The sequence below is a fragment of the Pteropus vampyrus genome, unplaced genomic scaffold (genome assembly GCF_000151845.1).
Source record: "Pteropus vampyrus isolate Shadow unplaced genomic scaffold, Pvam_2.0 Scaffold11, whole genome shotgun sequence".
Taxonomy (NCBI): Eukaryota; Metazoa; Chordata; class Mammalia; order Chiroptera; family Pteropodidae; genus Pteropus; species Pteropus vampyrus.
In genome coordinates, this window is record NW_011888792.1 from 17,850,851 (window position 1) to 17,871,771 (window position 20,921).

Below are 20,921 nucleotides of genomic sequence, written 5' to 3' on the forward strand. Positions count from 1 at the left end.
AAACTCTTCTCCTTACTCTATACCTATACTTTTAAAGATGAATGTGACTATAGAAAACACACAACCATGCAAATCTCACTTTGAATTCATGATTATTAAACTCTAGGAGTTCCTTCAACTTCATGATAATCAAGTATGTCTGTCATCTACTACTCGGCCTTCTCCCATAAAATTCAACTTGTTTAATTCCCTTCTCATAGGGATCACAGTCCTGAGATTCCTGTCCAGTATCTGAAAACAAATGTTTCCACCAATAGAATAAAACTAATCTTTTAGCACCCTTCTTCATGTTAAACTATCCTTTGTTTGGACTACAATTTCAAAAGGAGGAAGCAGTCAGTACTATAACGCTGGTAATAGTTCAAGAAATATAACAAGTAAAATGTTTTGATTATATTAAATAATATAAATTATGTTGGTGGCTTGCAGAAAATAATTCCATTGCAGTGTTTAGGGTAGATGCCATGTTAAAATGGGTTGAAGAAAGAATATGAGATAAAACCAGAAAGTATGGACATTTCTTTAAAAAAAAAAAAAAACAGTGAAAATAAGGAGATTGTGTAAACTGACAAAGAGAGGACTGCATGTTATATCTATTGTTGGCTTTGTTTTTTAATAATGGGAAGAACTTGAGTACATTTAAATGCAATGAATAGGACCAAAAGAGAGAGGAATTTGCAGAAGGAAGAGGGAGAAGATCACCAATGGAATAAAGTCCCCAAGTAGGCAAGCGAGAACAGGATATTTAGCAGGAAGATAGCTTGTCCATATTAACAAGAAGGAAGAAGTAAAGAATGTGAACATGAAAATATAGGTGGAATCATCATTTCTATGGTAAGAAATTAAGGCAATTTTCTCTTATGGCATATATTTTCTATCCAACAAAGAAGAAAAGAGTTAAGTGAAGTACTATAGACTGAATGTTTGTGTCCGCCCATAAATTCATATGTTGAAACCCTAATACCCATTGTGATAGTGTTTGGAGATGGGGCCTCTGGGAGATAATTAAGTCATGAAAGTAGAGCTCTCATAAATAGGATTAGTGCCCTTATAAGAAGAGACAAAAGAGAGCTTGCTCTTCTCTCTTTCTCTCTCTCTCTGCTACAGCTATATGAGAACATAACCAATAAGAGGGCCCTTAACAGGAACTAAATCGCCAGCACCTGGACCTTGGACTCCCAGCCTCCAGAGCTGTGACAAGTAAACTTCTGTTGTAATGGCAGTCCAGACTAACTAAAACATGAGGAAAGTCTAAAATTCTTATTGTGAATTATGGAAGATAGTAGACTAAAAAAAAATGTCAGGGGAATGGATCCATTTAAGAGTATAATTGAAGTTGACAGTAACAAATTCATTGTGGGAATAAACTATCCTCTTGTATGATTTTTTTTTTTCCCCTCAAACATTCATCACCAATCCAGGATCAAAAATTTTCTAGGCCAGAAACAAGAAATGACAATGGGATGGGGATCTTAGGATTATGGTAAGAGTATGTTTGAAATAATCTAATATTTCATATTAAGAAACATAAAATAAACTACAAATGAAGGAAAGTAACAACAAGGAGAATCTTATAAAGGCAGAAAGCAGATGTCAACAGACTGAAGTTTCCAATGAAAGAAATAACTGCTATTTTCATTATATGAGTGAGTTGGAAGAATTAGTGGGTGTAATCAGAGTGTAATAATAGATATTTAGGAAGTTCTCAGTAAAGTGACAGTGTACTGCAGCCATGGGTATGTTGGGTGGTCAATTAAATGCAGACATCTAGAAACTAAAGATCAGAGTGTGAAACGAATGTTTTCATGAACTAGTGGAGAAACTTCAGTTCTAACTGCTCAAGGATTTTGTGGAATACGATATCAACATGTTAGTTGAGGCATAGGGCTAAAGATCAACTTGTCATGAATATAGAAAATTATGATGAGCTGGGAGAAGCAGAGAAAGGGAGTGGGAGGTGGTGGTAAATGGACTGTTCCAAAAAAGATTCAGACCACTCATGAGAGAAGATGAGCATAGAAGTTAATTGGAAAGTACATAAAGAGAACAATATAGGAGAAATATACAGAAAAGAAAGATCGAAAAGGGGTGGGGGGAATTAAAGAACATAGAAATTAAAATATATATACACACACACATACATATAAACTGAAGTGTGAATTTAAGAGTAAAAAAATTGATTATGTAAGGATAAACTTTTAAACAAAATCAGTAAAATATTCGCATAGATAGATGTATAAAATGAGCACTTTACTGCAAAGACTGTTTATTTTATTTCTGCTTCTTTAATACCAAGCAGAGGTCACCCAGTAAATACACTAAATAGCTGTTGTTAGATAAATTTCATGTTCCTAAACACAATCAGAAAATAAAATATATAAAATTTAGATGATATAAAGAAGACATAAAGGAAGAAAGACTGTCTATTTCTACTCCCAGGACTCCTGTTGACTGCTGACCAAGCAGTATTTTTAATATCTCTCCATCAGTGCCTCCTAAATTTTCACTCTTTCTAATCAGAATAGGATTAAGAGAAGAATAGGAATGATGTGTTTTCCATTCCCTTCTTTCCAAAATTCACCTTCTAGTTTAATCAGTGGTTCATTCTACAAATATAATAAGTATATTACAAATGTATTCTACAAATTAATAAATATTTGACATATTTATATTCTACAAATATTATAAATACATTATAAATATGGTGCATATTATATAGTTCATATATTGATATGGTATATATCAACATATTATTTAATATATGAATTATACAGTATATACATATATTAATTATATTAACATATTATGTAAATTGTATTTAATATGAACTACTTTTTATTTATATTATAAATACACATCATAAACATACTTTTTAAACATCATAAGCTTGCATATACACATGCACATAGGGGCAGCCTCATGCCTTTTTCAATCATGTCTTGCTAAAGCCAGTTTAAAGCTGCCAAAATGAGTAAATGCATTCCAACACTTTTATAAGCCTATATACAAGAAAGTACCTAACACAATAGTATTAGAAACAGTGCTTTGAATTTCAAATTGCTTTATCTACTTGAAGTAGAAAATGATTGTGGAATACATTTTTTTTTTTAAATGAAAAAAGTGAAGAAGCTACCAATCATTTTTAGTTTCAAAGCCCTATGTCAAAGGGCAGCCCTCGTTTCAAAATGATAGGAGTAACTAGAAAATGTGTATGTAAGTTTTTTATGTTTGTATTTTTGCTTGTGTATATGTGTGTTGAAGTCAAAATAAAGGGATTAATTAAAGCATATTGTGGAAGAAATAAAGAATTACTAAAGTTCCTCAAGAGACTTATATATAAAAATTGATAAAAGAAAAACAATTTCACAAAATAATTATCCCAAAATATTCTTTCTACTCTCTATCCCTATCTCTTACTTGAAAGGGTATATGATTATGAGAAGGTGAGAGAATAGCATATATGTTATTAGGGAGCTACAATAAATTAACTTAGTAAACTTGATCACAGAGATAGGTACAGATAAATGGATATACAGACAGACAAATATCACAATCTATTTTAATTTCCTAGAGTCAATGGTTTAAATGAATAATAATAAGTATCTTTTAAAATCTTACCTTCAGTTTCTACACTTAATTGATAATTTTCACTATTAAAGTATGGAAAAGCAAATAAAAGTGATCCAAATCCTATTAAAATGGAGGACACTGTAATCCATTTTAGTTTGTCTCCTCTCCCTCCATAGTATGCTATAAATATTACCATCAGGCAAGATGAAGCATCATAAACCAATGACAACAACATACTAGCAATGGTATTCAGACTACTGTCCCGCCGAAATGTGTCGATGCTCAGATCTACAAGACCAAACACAATACCTAAAATGTAAAAAGAAAACAGAAAACAATAATATCATTTTCAGAGACAAAGTAGATCACCACTATAATCATTACAAAGCAAATTTACAGTGATTTAAGTTCATTTTACATTATTCTCAATGCTTAAGATTTATAAGCACATGATTCCTTCTCTAAAACACTAATAGGCCTTAACCTCTATGAAATATTTGCTAATTGAATTATTGTAGCTATTTTTTAACTACTATATTCACAAATAATTTACTGAAGAATTGATATTTTTAATCATCTCAGTAATCTTTATTTTAATGTGTATATTTCAATTATTAAAAATAAATAACAATCTAATAAATATTTGTTTGTCTGCCAGCCAGAAAAGAAAAAAAAGTTATCAAAATAGTTGAAGCCCAACATTTACTTCCCAAATACACTCTCTATTCCTCCATAACTTGAATCCTATACTTGAAATTTACCATGTCCAAATCTTCTTAACACGTTTTTGACAATGTATACATCCTTGAACAATATGGAGTATTGTTTGTCATGTTCTTGAACATTAAATAAATGGTACCACATATGCACATTTCCATTACTCATCCTCCAACTGGGGAAAAAAATCATACTAAATGTTTGAAACAAAAAGAAATTGATATAGGCAATGGTTACAAAGCAATACATTTGTTGGATTGGAAAGGGGAAATAGTTACCAATCGACTCATGATGTCTATGCTACCAAAGCTGCTGGAGCATGGCCAGGGCAGCTGCTGCCGGATCTGCACTCACTGCCTCTTCTGCAGGAAGCCAGGACCCACACTCCTGCTAATGCTACAGAAGCTAGCTCACAATTACCTACTGTTGCTCCTGCAGTTGCCAGCACCCATGAATATTGTGCTGCTGAGTCATCATCCACTGCTGCTGCTTATGGAGCTGCACTGATTACTGATCATAAATCCCGGAGCCTTCCCTCACCCAGAATTTGCTGCTGTTGCCAAAAACACCACCAGAAACAAAGAGCAAGAAAAAAAATGGAGAAAGACTTTCCTTTGCCCCTTTTTCAAATCTACTGCCACAGCTTCTCACTGGCAACACCTAAATAGATGCCAGCTGACATGAAAATCTGGAAAATGTAGTTTACAGGCTGCCAGTCCATCCCCTTGCAAACAGGAATGAGTCCAGAAGGGCAACAATGGAGTTTATGTCCAAAAGACAAATAACTCGCAAAGTTCACCTTTTAGACTGCTCAAGATATATTTTCACCCTCTCCTCTTATTTAAACTTCCATACCAAATTAATAACAACATCATAATGCTTCTGCCTAACATGTTTCATGTTATTCTTACAAAGACCTTCTCACTCTTTCCCCAAAAAAGGGAGACACACAGTCCAATCAGTCGCCATGTCCATCTCAAAATAATGTTAATCCTTCTGGTTAAATCACAAACCTGAATGGATTTTTTTTTTTTAAACATAAAAACTAAATTGCAAATGTACAAATGGTATAAAGAGGTATAAAATGTATAAATAAATAATTAAGCAAACACGTCATAGGCCTAAGTTTGTGAGGGAACTGTACTATAAAATATATCATAAGTCCTGCTTAGAACCACAACAGTTTAATAGACCAAAAGCAGCAGAAAACAAGCAAAAACTTTTGCTGCATCCAAGAGCAGAATTTTCAACTCTCTTTTTAGATGTGGCCAAGGAGTATAAAGGCCAAGGTGAGAAACATCTTGTAACTGTGTACATCTCTTGGGTTGCAGTATTAATTCCCTTTCTAATTCGGAAATATCCTGTAATACAGAGATGAAGTTGTAACATTATCACCCACAATTCTTTTATAAAATAGTAAGGGAGAGAAGGTGAGAAAAAAAATCGGGACACACACATATATATATACTCTTGTGTATATATGTGAGTGTGTGCACATAAAACAAGAGAAAAATGTATAGTTGCTACAGTTTTTATTTCTCTAAATGGTTATAATACACAGTTGACATTCATAACTTCCTTATTCCACTATTCACTCCCTCTTCTACCTCTTGATTTCACGCAGTATATATAGATTGCTACTTCAAAGCATACACTTCACCCTATGGGACAGCATCCCAAACTTTTTGATTGTTGTCTCCTAGCTGGAGCCCTATCTGAGTCTTCAATAAGGCATTATAATTACATAAGGCCCAGAGTTTCTGGTTATTGAGATATATAGTAAGGTCAGTGAATTCCATGAACATGAATTTCCTGATGTACTTCTTTTGCTATAGATGCATTCCTTTATTAAAAGCAATGTGATAATAAGATGATCATGATGTGTATAAGGCATTCATTAAGTCCAGGTATAATTGTTCTGGTAGACCATAGTGATTCAAAAAAACCTATATCCAAAACAAGTATTTATTTCTGTGAGAAGAAATTATAGCCTGCTCCATAACAGAAGCAGATGATGTAATCAACTTGCCCCCAGGTAGCTAATTGATTTCACCAGGGAATTTCTTGGATTGTGTTGACTTATCCTCAGCAGTACATTCAGCAGTGCAACAGTCAGATCAGATCTGGTGAAAATAAATCCATGCATTCAGCTCTTGTATAACCTCCGTTCTTGATGCAATTGTCACTATAAACATGAGCTCATTGAACAAGACATACAATGGCTGGGAAAGAGGCTGGCTTATATTCATAGGATGGTTATCTATCTACCTCATTATTGAGAGCTTCCTCTGAAATGCAGTTCTTTGGTGAACATTCACATTGGACAACTCTGCCCATTCAGACAGACATATTACTTACCCAGCCCTCCTACTCACCAAATGGTCAACTCTTTAGGCAATGGCAGCATGATATATAGGGAATACAGACAATCAGATGTACTGCTTGACATTCTTCCCACTGGGAGGATTTTCTTTTTCCTCTTTTTTAGGGCCTCCCCTGAGTGGAACTACAATACTACCATAGCATAATTCCACTTTCAAAAACCACAGGCACCAAAGATTATGTCTTTTTCTCAGAAGCGAGTGGTACAAATGAAGAAACCTTTTTTTCATTTTAGAAGAAGCAGACCGGCACACTCCAAACCAATTGGTCCCTAAAGACATCACTGAATTGCCAGGCAGATTTTTGGGATACAGCATTATCTCTCAGAACACACTTTATGTTAGTCATCCTGGGAAGGCTGGGATCTGATTCTAGTTATGGGTCTGGCAGCAATAAGGGGTGAGGGGTGGGGTCTGAGGGCAATCAGAATTCCCTTAGCTCAGGTGAAATAAAGTCAGCATCTTCACACAGGGAATTGCTTTTTCATCAGTCACAGGAGGAATAGTTTCTCCTACTGGGAAAGCAGATTCAAGATTTCAGGGTTTATGGTTCTCAGATTCATTGAATTCCACCCAAATGTCTTTATCCCAGTTTTCAGGGTCCTACTCCTCTCCAATCAATGCCCCAACTCTCACATAAGTGATCTAGTGAATCTGTGAATTCAACTCGTGTTGTAATTCTACAACCATGAATTAGGGTTGATACTATTTAAAATATGCAATACGTAGCTAAGAGTAATGAGACTCATACAACCATCAGAGAAACTCACACATTTTCTAATCATGCCCTAAACTTCTCATTTTCTTTCTGTAAACTATCCAGTGCAGTTAGAAGCAACGAGTCAACCCTAGAATGTCTACAGTCTAAAGTTCCACCATAGGAGTCAATTGCAGAAGCTGTTGGTCTCCCAAAGTCTTATCTTCTATAAGAACTTTATTTCAGGCAACATTCTGAATAACTCTTTTGTCACTACACGCAGTGGATGCCCAGCGTACTACTTTCAAGCCCAGTCAGGTTAGATAACCAATTACAGGTTCCTATGATTTGTTTGTTTTTTCCTGGTTCAGTGCTTGGTATGGAGTACTACATCAAAAATTATATTTTTGTAATGTATAGACAAATTAGGTTTTTACACTGGTGAAGCTAAAAGTTTAGTCAAAACCTTTTCAAACTTCTTTATATTTATACATCATAACATTTTAAAAAATAATATTATTTTTGATACATATATACTTTAACTAATTTCTTAGGCATACTTATCTCTAATAAAATGTTATTGATATTTTTATAAAGAATATATTTTTAATATGATCTCATTTCTAATTGTTCTCATGAAATAAGCTGCAATTCATTAGAGTTGCTTTTTATAGTTCTGTAGCAAAGGGTTAAATTCAGCAGGCTTTCGTTGCTCAAAAAAGACCTATCTTCAAGACGGGCCTTTGGTTGGCTCCTGGGAATGACTCTGACCTCTTGAATATTCTGCCTGACAAGAATGCTTTTATATGCCTGAAGCCTCGGGCCCCACAGTACCAACTAGATTACTTTATACTAACAAGGTAATTTAAGGTGAGCACATATTGTTGTGTGTCTGAGGCCTTTGACAATGCTATATTAGTTTGATTAGATGGTTTATGCTAACAGTATGATTTATGGTAAATGCCTTTTTTGTGTGTGTGTTGAGGAGTGAGCTGGTAATGGAGTCTGATTAGCTGAGGTTAGTCACATAGATCCTACATATGACTGACCCTACTCACCCCCACTCCCCCCCAAAAAATATTCTAAACACCAAGGCTTATATGAGCTTCCTTGTTTGGCAACTCTTAACATGTATTATCACACATTGTTACTGAAAGAATTAAGCATGTGACTTCCATGTGATTCTACTGGGAAAGGACACATGGAGCTTAGATCTGGTTTCTTCTATACTTTGTCCCATGTGCCTGTTCCTTTTGCTGATTTTAATCTGTATCCTTTCACTCTAATAAATCATACCATTAATATAATATCTTTCTTTGAGTCTTGAGTCCTTCTAGTGAATCATTCAGTCTGAGTGATGTCTTAGGGACGGCCAACATAATAGTTAATAAATTTGAAGTTGTTAAGGCCTCCAAATGACTCTTCATTGAAGATCATATTTTAATTGAGAAAACATTCTCTACAAATGTGTATCTAGTAACCTCAAAGAAAACACTACTAAATAATGTTTTAGTTCTGTTTTTGTACGGAACTATTTTGGCCAAAATTCTCCATTTAGAGAATCTTTCTTGGACAAATATTTTACAAGACAAAACTCTTCAAATAAGGTGTTTTTATGATTATTTTGAATGTTTCACCAAATATAAATGTGCAAAGCCATAGGCCTCCTTTAATTTTATACCAATATGTGAAAATAAATAAATTACAACTCACTATATTAATATGATAAAGGACAAACATCACATGAACATCAAAATGCAGAAAAAGCATTTGACAAAATCCAACACAATTTCACAATAAAAATACTCAATTAACTAGGAATAGAAGGCAGTGTTTTCAAACTCACAAAGTATATATGGAAAAACATATATGGAAAAACCTACAGCATAATTTTAAAGTTAATAACAGAGTTACCATATGACCCACAATTCTACTCCTAGGTTATAAAATCCAGAAAAATGAAAATATATGTCCACACGAAAACTTATATACAGTTCCAGCTCATATGTAAGGAGCTTAGAAGTCACCATTCCGCCCTAACAAGTTACAAACTGAACAGACTGAAAAATTAACAAGTCTTCCCGTATACATGTGAGGCAAAGACACAAGGCAAACTAGATAAGATCGTAAATTCAACTGTCATTATAACTCATCAATCCATACATTTAAATTTTGTGTTCGATTTCCAGAAACATCAGCTCTACAGTTAAAATAAAATGAGAGCTTACTTTAGGGCTTTGACGAGATTTGATCGAATTCTCATATTATGACTTGAGCTGAGATTGCCATCTTTCTTCAAAAGCACTTAAGAGCACTGAAAAGATTCTACATGACACGAGAGTCCTTACAGTCATCAATACTACCATAAGGTAAAATGCAGCTGCCACTTGACCTTTTAAGGCAGATGCTTCAGTTGATACTTCATCTCAAACAAACATGGGTGATAGCTTGATGAATTATGATGCCAGTGTATGCCAAGAATTACTATCCATTTCCCATTGGCAAAGAGCTCAGCACTTCACTCAAGATTAAAGGCATAATAAAACCAATCCTAAAATCCCATATTAATGGGTATATCTTCTGGCACCACTCCTGATACCAATTCCATAACAGTCTGGATCCATTCAGGAGAAACCACACAGTAATTTGAACAAGGATGTAAAGAATTATTAACTCCGTATATAGTACGGAGTAAAGTAACAGAGAATTAGCTAGTAAAAAGTAAAAAGAATGCTAAAGAACATAGAAATAGCCAGTATAAGGAAAAGTCACTTCCTCTAGGGCTGATATCGAACACTAAAGGGCTAAAATTCAGACATTGTTAAAGAGGACATAACAAAATTTTGGCAAATTGAATCCAGCAACATATAAAAAGACAACAATCTAGTAATAAGGGTTTATTTCAAAATGCAAGGCTGGTTAAATATAAAATAATCAAAAATAAAAGAATGCAATATATAATGTTAATAAAATAATTAAGAAAAGCCATATAATGGTCTTGATACAGAAAAAAAAAACACTTGATAAAATTCAATACCAATTCATGACAAATTCTCAACCAAGAATAAAAGGGAACATCTGCAAACTGGTAAAGAGCACCTACAAAAAACATACTTAATTGTTGAAAGGCTAAATAATTTCCAGCTAAAATTGGGAAAAATAAATGAACTTCCTTTTTCAGAATTTCTATTCAACATTGTACTGGAGGTCCTAATCAGTTTAACAAAACAAGAAAAAGAAATAAAAGCATACAGTAAGAAAATAAAGAAGTAATACTGTCCTGATTCAGAGATGACATGATCATGTATGTAAAAAATCCTAAGGAATCTGCCAAAAGACTCCTATAACTAATACATTAATTTAACAAAGTTGAAGAATAGAAGAACAAAATAGAGATATACTATGGTCAGGCATCAAAACACTCAACATTGTTAAGATGTCAATTTACTCCAGATCAATAGAACCAAAGAAATCCAGTTAACATCCCGGTAAGTTTTTATAGAAATCAACAAATTAGTTCTAAAATTAATGTGGAAAGGCACAATATCTAGAATAGCCAAAACAACTTTTGAAAATAACAAAGTCAGAAAAACTCCTAATTCCATTACATATAATAAAGCCACAGAAACCAATGTATTATAATATTTGTATAAGTATAAGACATGTTAGGTCAATAGAACAGAATGCAGAGGCTAGAAATAGATGCAGAAAGAGATCAGAATTTCTAAAAAAAGTGTCAAGGTATTTCAATGGGATAAAAGACAGTTTTTTCATTAATTATGCTGGGAAAAATGTTCTATATGGAAAAAATGAACCTTGACCCTTTCCATACACAAAAATTTATTCAAAATAGATCAGAGACCTAATCATAAGAGTTAAACCATAGAAGACAACAAAAAAGAAAATCTTTATGACACTGACTTAGGCAATACTTCTTTACATAGAAACCAAAAAAAAAAAATGAACCTTTAAAAAATTAAATTGAACTTCAATAAAACTGAACACTTTTTTCATCAAAAGGACACAGGCAAGAAGATGAAAAGACAAACCACAAATTGTGGGGAGTGAGGGAGGGAGAGAGGCAGGCAGTAAGCCAAGCATGGCCTCAATCTAGTCATAACATCAAACATATCTAGCTTGAAGTTCAACATATAGAATGAAAAACCCATACACTTTAAGACTTGCATGGACATAAACTAGATGGGGGGGGGTGGAGAATAAAGAAATGTTGAAAATTAAAGAAGTCTAAAATATGATGACTAAATGCAACATGTGTTCCTGGATAGAATTTTGTATCAAAACAGAAACGGAGACACTACTGAGAGTGAAGCCACCAATTCATATTCATAGTTTGATGGTAGTGTTGCACTGATGGTCCTGACTGGGAGGGGTGGATGGTGGTTATATGTCCTCACTTTGGAAAGATGCATACGGGAGTATTTAACAGTAATGGGGCACCATGTCTGAAAAAATCTATTTGTACAGGGAAAGAAAAGGTGGAAGAACAAATGTGGTAAAATATAACCAACTAGGGAATCTGGGTGAAGGTGACTCAGGAATTCTTTGCATTGCCTTTGCACCCTTTCCATATGTTCGAAATTATTTCAAAATTGTTTAAAATGTAACAATACATGGGCAATGGACTAGTGGTTACCAGAGTGTCGGGGGAAATGGGGAGGGAGGAGGTAGACAGGAGAAAAAAATGTAAACTATTTCTTCAATTAAAGAAATTAATTAATTAAAAAATAAAAGATTAAATTAAAAAATAAAAAATAATAAAATGTAACAATAAATAATAAATATATCAATTGGTAAATAGATAAGTTAAGAGACAGACCATTTTTAAGAATAGAAGACTCAATATTATACCCAAATGACCTGTATAAAGTCAGTTAATAAGTAGTGGAGCTAAAACCAATCACTGTCAACCACTTGTTCAAAAACCTTCAATAGCTCCTCATTACCTACCAATAAGATTATATGAACTGAGATAATCCCTGTGAAGCACCTTACCCAGGATATTAATGGGAAGGAAAAGCCTTTTAGTATCCTTTTGAAATTCTCAGTCTGGTATTTAAAGATCTTCATAATGTGGCCGATTTGTCTTTTCCTTCTTTTTTATTCATTTATGTATTCGATATATATTTACCGAGTGTCTTTTCTACCTCAGCCACAACATTAGGTCTTGTGGGGAGATAATGCACAAAATAAATATAATTACTCTTGTTGGTGCTTAGGAGAAACCATCATTCAGCCACACTTGTCACTCACCATTCTGAAACAAGGCTTCTCTGTATCTGAGTGCTTATTTATCAAATCACGCATTTGTTCATTCATTTGCTGATTCAATAAATATCCCTTAACTACATCCCCAGCTATCAGAACTGTACCTATTCATCAAGGCATAATTTAAGTTACTCTTCCTCAGAGAAACTTGATGATCTCAAGAAAAATAAACTGATGACTATTTGTTTCTCTCATATGATTCTTATCACATTTAGACTTTTTTTTATTGCACTTATTTAGGCATAGCCTTCTAGAGCAAAAAGAGACCATGTTTGGCAAACTCCAATGCCATCAGTGTAAACAGGCTAGTAAAGAATTCAGGTGTAATGGGAGTAATTAGGGCCTTGGCCCACTAGAGAATGCATGCCCCATCTGAAGGCATTCAAATTCACATTCTTCTTCAAACTGTGTGGGAAAAGATAAATACCTTTGAGTCTGGTCCTCTGATAAAGCTTGTTTGAGGTCCCACTCCACCTCCTCAATTCACACATGAAGAAACAAAATCCAGAAGGAAATGGCTTGGCCAATGTGTCTCAAAATTGTGGGCAGAAGCAGAAACAACTTGGTCACAGACACTGTTTTCAATTTATTTAATCCTCCAAGTAATGCAACCCTGAACTCAGGGTTGGTGACCAAACATAATGACAACACCACTCCCTCCACGTGGCTATCTAGAGGCCACTCTCCTATCACCCACACTGTGAAGGGTAACTGTGTCAATCAGTACTTGAAGTAAAGCAATACTAGGAGCCCAAACCCGAAGTGGCAGCCCGTTTAACCTGCTTTGATTCTAGACATACTTTGAGAATGTTAGAGAGTACGGCCGCTTCAAGCTGAGCTACCTGGTACTTCTCCTGTCTGCCCCCCTCTCCCCCCATACCCCCACCATCTCGGCTAACACTGGGAGGGCTCCCTGATCCCCTCACCACTACACCACTAACCCCAGCCCTTCTGGCTCACCTTGAGCGATCATCAAGGTGCAGTAGAAAATCAGAAAGCAGTGGATGTTATTGAAACGCTGACAGTTGGGAATAACTACACAGCCCAAACCGCTGACCTCGTTGGAATTTTTACTCTGTTCTCCCGACCTCTTGGCAACGGCAGACTTGTTTCTTTTCTTTTTTAGGAGACTGCGCAGAGTGACCAGGTTAGCTGGAGCCGTCCTCATATACTGGAGTTTTTTCCTGGCCTTTTTGGCCTCCCCAGGCACGGTGCTCTCTGTACGTTGGGCCTGTGAAGCCTGGGGCTCCATGCCCGCTAGAGCGTCCTGCATGGCCAAAGCGTGCCTGCGGAGGCTGAGGTGCGGCTCACGCTGCGTGAATGTGCGGGCTGCGTGGCCTGTTGCTCCCAGGCCCTGTGCAGCCTGCTCTATCTGTTTCAACCGACAGGCCCGCAGTTATGGACGACGGACCGTGAATTGGCTCCAGAAGGAACGTTCCTTCTAGGGCAGAAGGCAAACGTCCTCGCAGAGAGGTTGGCAGTTGACCTGAGAGAACTTCCGAGGCTGTTTCTCTTTGCTTCTATGAGGGGAAAGGGGAGAAGAAAAAAAAAAGCTGGCACTACTAGATTTCGGATATCTTAACACAGACCGGGGGGCACCAGAGTAACTCTAAGGGAAGTCAAATTTAATACTTTCTCATTAAGAAGCAGGGAAAGAAAAATGTGCAATGACTGCTAGTGGAACTGTCCCCTAATTTTCCCACACTTGTTTATTTTAGTGTTTTTTGATCTGAATAATCTCACTAGAAACAACCTGAAAATTGTTGAAAGAGGAGGAGAAATCAGAAGATATGAAAAAAGACAGTTCTACCACATTTAGAGAAACCAGCAAAAATCTTAAAACAATGTCCCAATGAATGCTCCTAAGTGACGTGTTTTACACATGGAAATTATTTTCCTAGAAACTATTTCCTTTCTAAATAGGATAATGGAACCTAGAGTGTGATTTATTTTCCCAGGAACAAAAATCTTAACTGAAATGTAAGATGTAGGAGAACAGTAGCAGGATATGAAAAGTGTGTGTTGCTTACATGAAAATGTAACTTTTTATTGATTTTCTTAGGCGAAATATAAGTTTTTCAGGCCATGTATGTGGGGAGGGTGACATTTCAGGAAAATTGAAACTATCTTCTCTCCCATGGGTTAGACATTGTGTTACCAAAGCCAACCCATCTCTTCAACGAAATCTTGTGGTGTTAGAAAGTGCTGGAGCTTGTAGAGCAGAAGAGCTGGGAAAAGGATACCACATATCCTACCACTGACATGAGGTCTGAGTTTGCCCAATCAGCAGATCTCTCTGGCCATCAGTGAGTGGAAATGCAATTTCATCTATAATGATGTCACCGTTGGGGTCAATCGGAGTTCATTGTCACCTCAACAGCAGGGGGGAGGGAGAGGAATAAAGATGGCACAGAAGTGTAGTTAGCATTTTTCCCTGGTTCTTCCTCATTGACACAGCGAAGAACCATAGGTCAGTGAGATTTAGAAAAGATTTGTTAAAGGTATATTTTATAAAGACAAAATATGCCTCACAGAGGCACATGGTCCCAGTGCTGTAACCAACACAAAAGAGCCAAAAGGGCCACAGAAAAAAAAAAAAAAAAAAGAGAACCCAGAAGTGGGAATGTCTGCAATACATTTGGGCTGTGATGGATAATTCCAAAGGCATTCCTAGGCGATTGGCAAGTGAGGTCATTTTGATTGACACTTGGCTGCTGCATAACTAACTCTTCGCGTGATGTGCATGTGCGTACCCAGAATTCTACCACTATTAGGGAGTTCTTTGGGCAATCTCTAGGTTGTGCCCCTATTCCTTGTTCCCCCTGTGGCTCATGTCTGACTAGCTACTTAACAATAAAAGACCTAGTTTGTCACCTATATGGTCACTACATAAGTAGGAACAATGCCCTAGTTTTCCCATGTTCCTCATACTCAACTAGGATGCCCCCCACATTGCTTCATGACATTAATAAACTTAAAGGAAAGGGATTCCTAAGAGATAGGAAAAAGCAGTGACTCTTACTCTTGTGTTTTGGTACCAGACCGCACACTGCCTGAAAGCAAGAGGAAAAAGACGGTTCTATTAAAAATAAATAATACTAAGATTTTTGCTTTTACTCAGAATTTAGAGAGTCAAGTAGAATGTTACCCTACTCTAACAATAATAACCAAAAAGAAAAGAAAGCTGAGTAATATAAAATACTATCACCTTTTGAGCTCATTTCCAGAGAGCTATATTTCTGAAGCAACAAGGTAAACTGATTCCAAAGGCTAACAAACTCTTCAGATAAAGGGTAGGACACATGAACTGTAGCAGCCATAAACGAAGATGAGAAGAAAGCACCTGAAATTTTAATGAATTCTTAAATGCCAAGTGAGGGCTAACATACAGTTTAGAAATCCTAAGAAGCTCAGAAACAAGGGAAATCCACACCCATCTACCAGATCTTCGCCATTCGACAGGGCAAGAGAACCGTCTTGAATAAAGAAAGCATTTGGTGGTGATAGGCTGCCCCTGAGAGAGAAACAGGAACCTTACTCAACCTCCTACCCTCTCCCAGTGCTGTGTTCCTGACCTTTTTAGCATGCAAAACAAGAGCAGTTCTGCCTCTGGGTTTGAGGCAGGAAACTCTTTCGTCCTTAATCCTTAGCAAAGGTTAGCTGTTACAGCAAGAGGAACAGAACAAAAGCCATTTGTCATTGAGAGAAGAGCAGGAAACCATGCTGTCTTGTGGTCCACACAAAGGTTGCCTACTGCCAGAGGGAAGGGTAGAAAATAAAAAACATCTTCCAAAGGAGGAGGGACAAGAATGTCTTCTCTTTCCAAGAACTGCAACCAAAGCAGGGAAGTCCAACCCTTGAGGCTCAGGCACTCAGGGACTAAGGTTAAGGCTGGACCGGAAGAATCTATCCCCTCCTTCCATTCTGAGCTTTGTAAGAGTAAAAGGCAATAGAACTCTACAATATAGGTGAGGCAAGACAGCAGAGGGAGACATTATCTGTGATGTAGAAATATTGGACTTGCTGCAGACTGAGGGTAGAATAGTAACACTGACACACATAAAAAACTCCTCAAGCACTTAAGGTTTGAAGTAAAAGATAGCTGCAGACCCCACTAGAAGAATTTAAGCCTGTGGTACACTGAAGATAAATATAGCAAAACAAAACTCAAATCCAACTGTATTTTTATTGACACTGACAAGCCTACCCTATTAGCCACACAAAAAAGAATCATCATTTGCAAGTATAAACACATCAATCGCCAATATTCTTTTATATACCATGTCTGGAATTTAGTATTAAATGGTTTATATATATAATTGAGGTACCAGAAAGAAACAATTTTCAATTATTTGAAAATATAATGGTCATAAATTTTACAAAACTAATAAAACTACATATGAAACAATCTCAGAAAACTCCAAGCAAGATTAAAAATAAAGAAAAACACACTGATGACTATTATAACATATAGTAGTCAAGCTACTAAAAATCAAACATAGAAAAGTTTGAAAGAAGTCAGAGAAGAGAGAAACATAAGTTGCAGAGAAACAAAATTTTAATATATTTGTTATATACGTAATAATTATATATATCATCAGAAACTGCAGACCATAAAAAAAGAAACTATATCTTTAAAATATGGAAGAAAAAATCTTCAACCAAGAATTATTTATCCAGCAAAATATCTTTCAAAAATATGTGAAGAACTGTGAAAAATCCTTAACAAAATATTAGCAAACCAAATCCAACAACATATAAAAAGAATTCTATTTTATGATCAAATAGGATTTATCCCAGGAATGCAAGGTTGGTATACCATCTGAAAATTAGTTAATGTAATATATCTTATTAATAAAAGACAAAATCCACATGATCATTCCAATAGATGCAGAAAAATCATTTGAAAATATTTATCACCCTTTCATGATAAAAAAAATACTTAAGAAATTAAGAATAAAAGGGAACTTCCACAAATTGAAAAATGGAAAACTGATGCAAAAAACTTCCATATCTTATTTAATATGGTGAAAGACTGAATGCTTCCCTCCCTAAGGTCAGAAACAAAACAAGGATTCTGCCACTTTCATTCAATATTGTAATGACAGTTTGCTGTAGTCTCAGTGTCTGTGTCTCTTCTCTCCCATAACTTCATATATAGAGATCCTACCCCCAATATGGTGGTATTTGAAGGTGGGGCCTTTGAGAGGTGATTATGTCATGAAGGTGGAGCCTTCATGAAAGGGATTAGTGCCCATTTAAAAGAGCCCAGAAATCTTCCTTTAGGTAGCTAAAAGAGTAATTTTAAAAGTACTCATCATAAGGAAAAAAATTGTAACTATATAAGGTGATAGTTGACTAAACTTACTGTAATCATTTTGCAATATGTACATATATCAAGTCATTATGTTATAAACATAAAAATAATGTAATGCTAAATGTGAATTGTATCTCAGTAAAACTGGGAGAGGGGAGAAATAATACAAAGTCGATACAAACTCTTCCAGAAAACAAAAGAGGAAAAAACAGTATAGTAACTGCAGAAAGCGAAGGAGAGAGGAAGAGAGAGAGAGGAATAGAAAGAGAGAGGGAGAGAGAATTATAAAAATAAGATATCACTGTTCTTATGTTCATAATATTGCTTAAGAAAATAAATCCGAGTGTTTGCAGTTATATTACTAATATTTCCAAACTCTAGGGATAACTGAATATAGAACAAACCTGTTTACATGCCAAAATTACACTATTACAACTCAATAAAATTCTGTTCTTGCAGAAAACTATGAAACTAGGACAGAGTCTGATTTTCCCTAGTCCAGTATATTAAAAAATTTTAACCATACTGCTACTCAGCACACACACATACACACACACACATATAGCAATAATATGTATGTGTGTATGCATATATGTGTATGTGCATGTGTGTGTGTGTGTATGACTGAAACACACACACATATATACCCATATATATTACTGAAAAAAACCACTCATAAAAAATAAATTGTTAATTATCTTTGTAATATTGGAAGCAACCTTCTAAATGAAAACCACAGACCTAGAATATTGTTCTTTCTCCTAAAGCTTTCTTAATCAAATGACTCACAAACTAATTGATGTTCTGCAGACTTGAAATTGCTGCAACACAGTTCTAGCCACATATGTTCTAGCCACAGTTTCCCCTTAGGTTTTAGATTATGACAACTAAATTTGTATTTTTAGACAGCATACTTTTTTAATTCACCAATGTTTCCTTTGCATAGTTTATTAAAATATTATTATTTACTTTTGACTTCCTTATCTCTCAAAGTTTTGTCAGCGTTGTTTATGAGAGAGACTTTTATTAAACATCTAGTTAGAATAAGTGGATAACTGTAGGGTTTCTCACACCTGTACTTAAAGGAATTTCATGTGTTGGAGAAACACTTCAAGTATCTGTTGATACATTATTACTGCAAAAGATAGTTGTGATGACAAAAGTAGGTTCTAAAGTATTATGGAAATAATGTATGTTCTGTGATGGCAAGAAAGGCATCTAGTACAGTGCAGGTCACAATACTTAGGATGCTTATAAAAATCTTAATACCCAAGTCACACATCAAGCCAATTAATTCATAATCTCTGGTTTGTGAGACCTCAAAATTATTATTTTTAAAATTCCTCAGTGATTTCAGTGTGCTCCCAAATTGTCATCCCTTTTTCCTTCCCTTTCTCCCTTCCTCTGCTTTTCTAGATCTTTTTTTTTTTCATTTGACAAAAGTAATCTTTGGAGAGAGTTCTAGCTATTCAGCTCCAGAAGCTCAACATGAGTTCAATGGCTATATAGATTACATTAAGAGTAGTCAAATTTATCTTTATTATATTAAAATTCCCAGGTAGTTTTGGTTAAGGAGCTTTCTCTTTTCTCTCAGGAGGTCCCAGGCTAGTCAAAAAGGGAATTCTAAAATCCTTCAGTTAAACTAAAATTTAAACACAAGAACTTTATGCTTAGGTCAGTGAGTTTTAACTAGTTAAACCTTTCTCGTATGTCCTTATTTTGAGAATTAATATAATTTTATTTTCCATCCTTCATAATTTTTTCAAAGTTATAAGAATACAGTTTTGACTTAAGATTTTTTGTACTTCTTTTTTCACATAACATCTGATCATTTCCTGATATTTCACATTTGATACTAAAAAATTGCTCTATGATTTTAAGTGTGTCGTAATGGTGTCGCATATACTCAGAGAGACTTAGTAGGCTTTGGTTAGAAATAGATGACAAAGATTTGTTCAAGGGTCTTAGGGTTTTCAGCTAGATACACAGCTAGCAGTACCAAGAGTTTTTCAAAGAAAAAAGAAAAGTCTGAGAGTTTTATAGTAAAAAGTACATTCTTGAGAAGAATCAGTTCTGCATTCGTAGCACCTGGATTGGTCCAAGATGGTAGTCCCTAGATGTCTAGTGATCTAGACAATGGAACATTTTCTTCTTGAGGTCATTCAGATGGTTAACTGAAGGTTTGATGTATATTAAGACATTAACACACAGCACACCAAAGCGCATACAGGTATTGACTTAGGACAGGAAAGTTCAAAAGTTTAAGTTCCCAAAGGCAACTAAAACAAGGATTATCATTTCCTCATGCTTCAGCTCATTTGAACTTAATTTAGCAGCGTGACTCTACTTGTTCACTTTATTCCTCAATGGTAAATTATGAAAATAAATATCACCAGTTAGTGCTACTCAAATAGAACATTAAAAGTAGTTACTATGCAAGTAAAACTGGTTTCTCTAGAAAGAGGAGGATTTTTAGCTAGTTATTTGAAAGCTCTTTCCTTATGATTAAGAGCAAATTTTTATTGTAGAGTCTTGGCTTACAAACATAGGTTTTAAAAAAAGGAAACTAGTTCATGAGTTTGTACAGAGAATTGCACATTTAGACGAAAGTCCATTTCACATTTCCATGCTACTTTTTCATAACATTTATTACATGATAAATTAAGCATAACTTTTATAAACTTTAAAACAAAGAAAAAAAACATTTAAAAGTCAAACTAGTCTGTTTTTCATCCCTCTCAAATCTTGAACTAGATTACATAATAGTAAATGTAAAAAATTTTAAATAAAGACAATAGGCCTTCAAATAAATATACAACATTGTATTCAAATAATATATTTAATTTAGTAGAAAGCAGTTATAAATGGAAAATGTGCTACATTTAGAATCAGAGACCTAGCTCAAGATTCACCTCCTATACTCATAACCTAATATCTTTGACAAGTCACTTAA

The 20,921-nt window shown here is 35.0% G+C and overlaps 1 protein-coding gene across 1 annotated transcript in view; it reads right to left on the reverse strand.

The window, feature by feature from the left end:
- Positions 1-13,903, reverse strand: part of LOC105304863 (solute carrier organic anion transporter family member 6A1) — a 74,245-nt gene extending 60,342 nt beyond the window's left edge. Inside the window, exons 1-2 of the mRNA XM_011379170.1 lie at positions 13,612-13,903; positions 3,619-3,879 (exon numbers count right to left, since the gene is read on the reverse strand). Of these exons, the coding sequence (XP_011377472.1) occupies positions 3,619-3,879; positions 13,612-13,903 (553 nt within the window). The remainder of the gene's footprint in view (positions 1-3,618; positions 3,880-13,611) is intronic.
- Between the last annotated feature and the right edge of the window lie 7,018 nt (positions 13,904-20,921).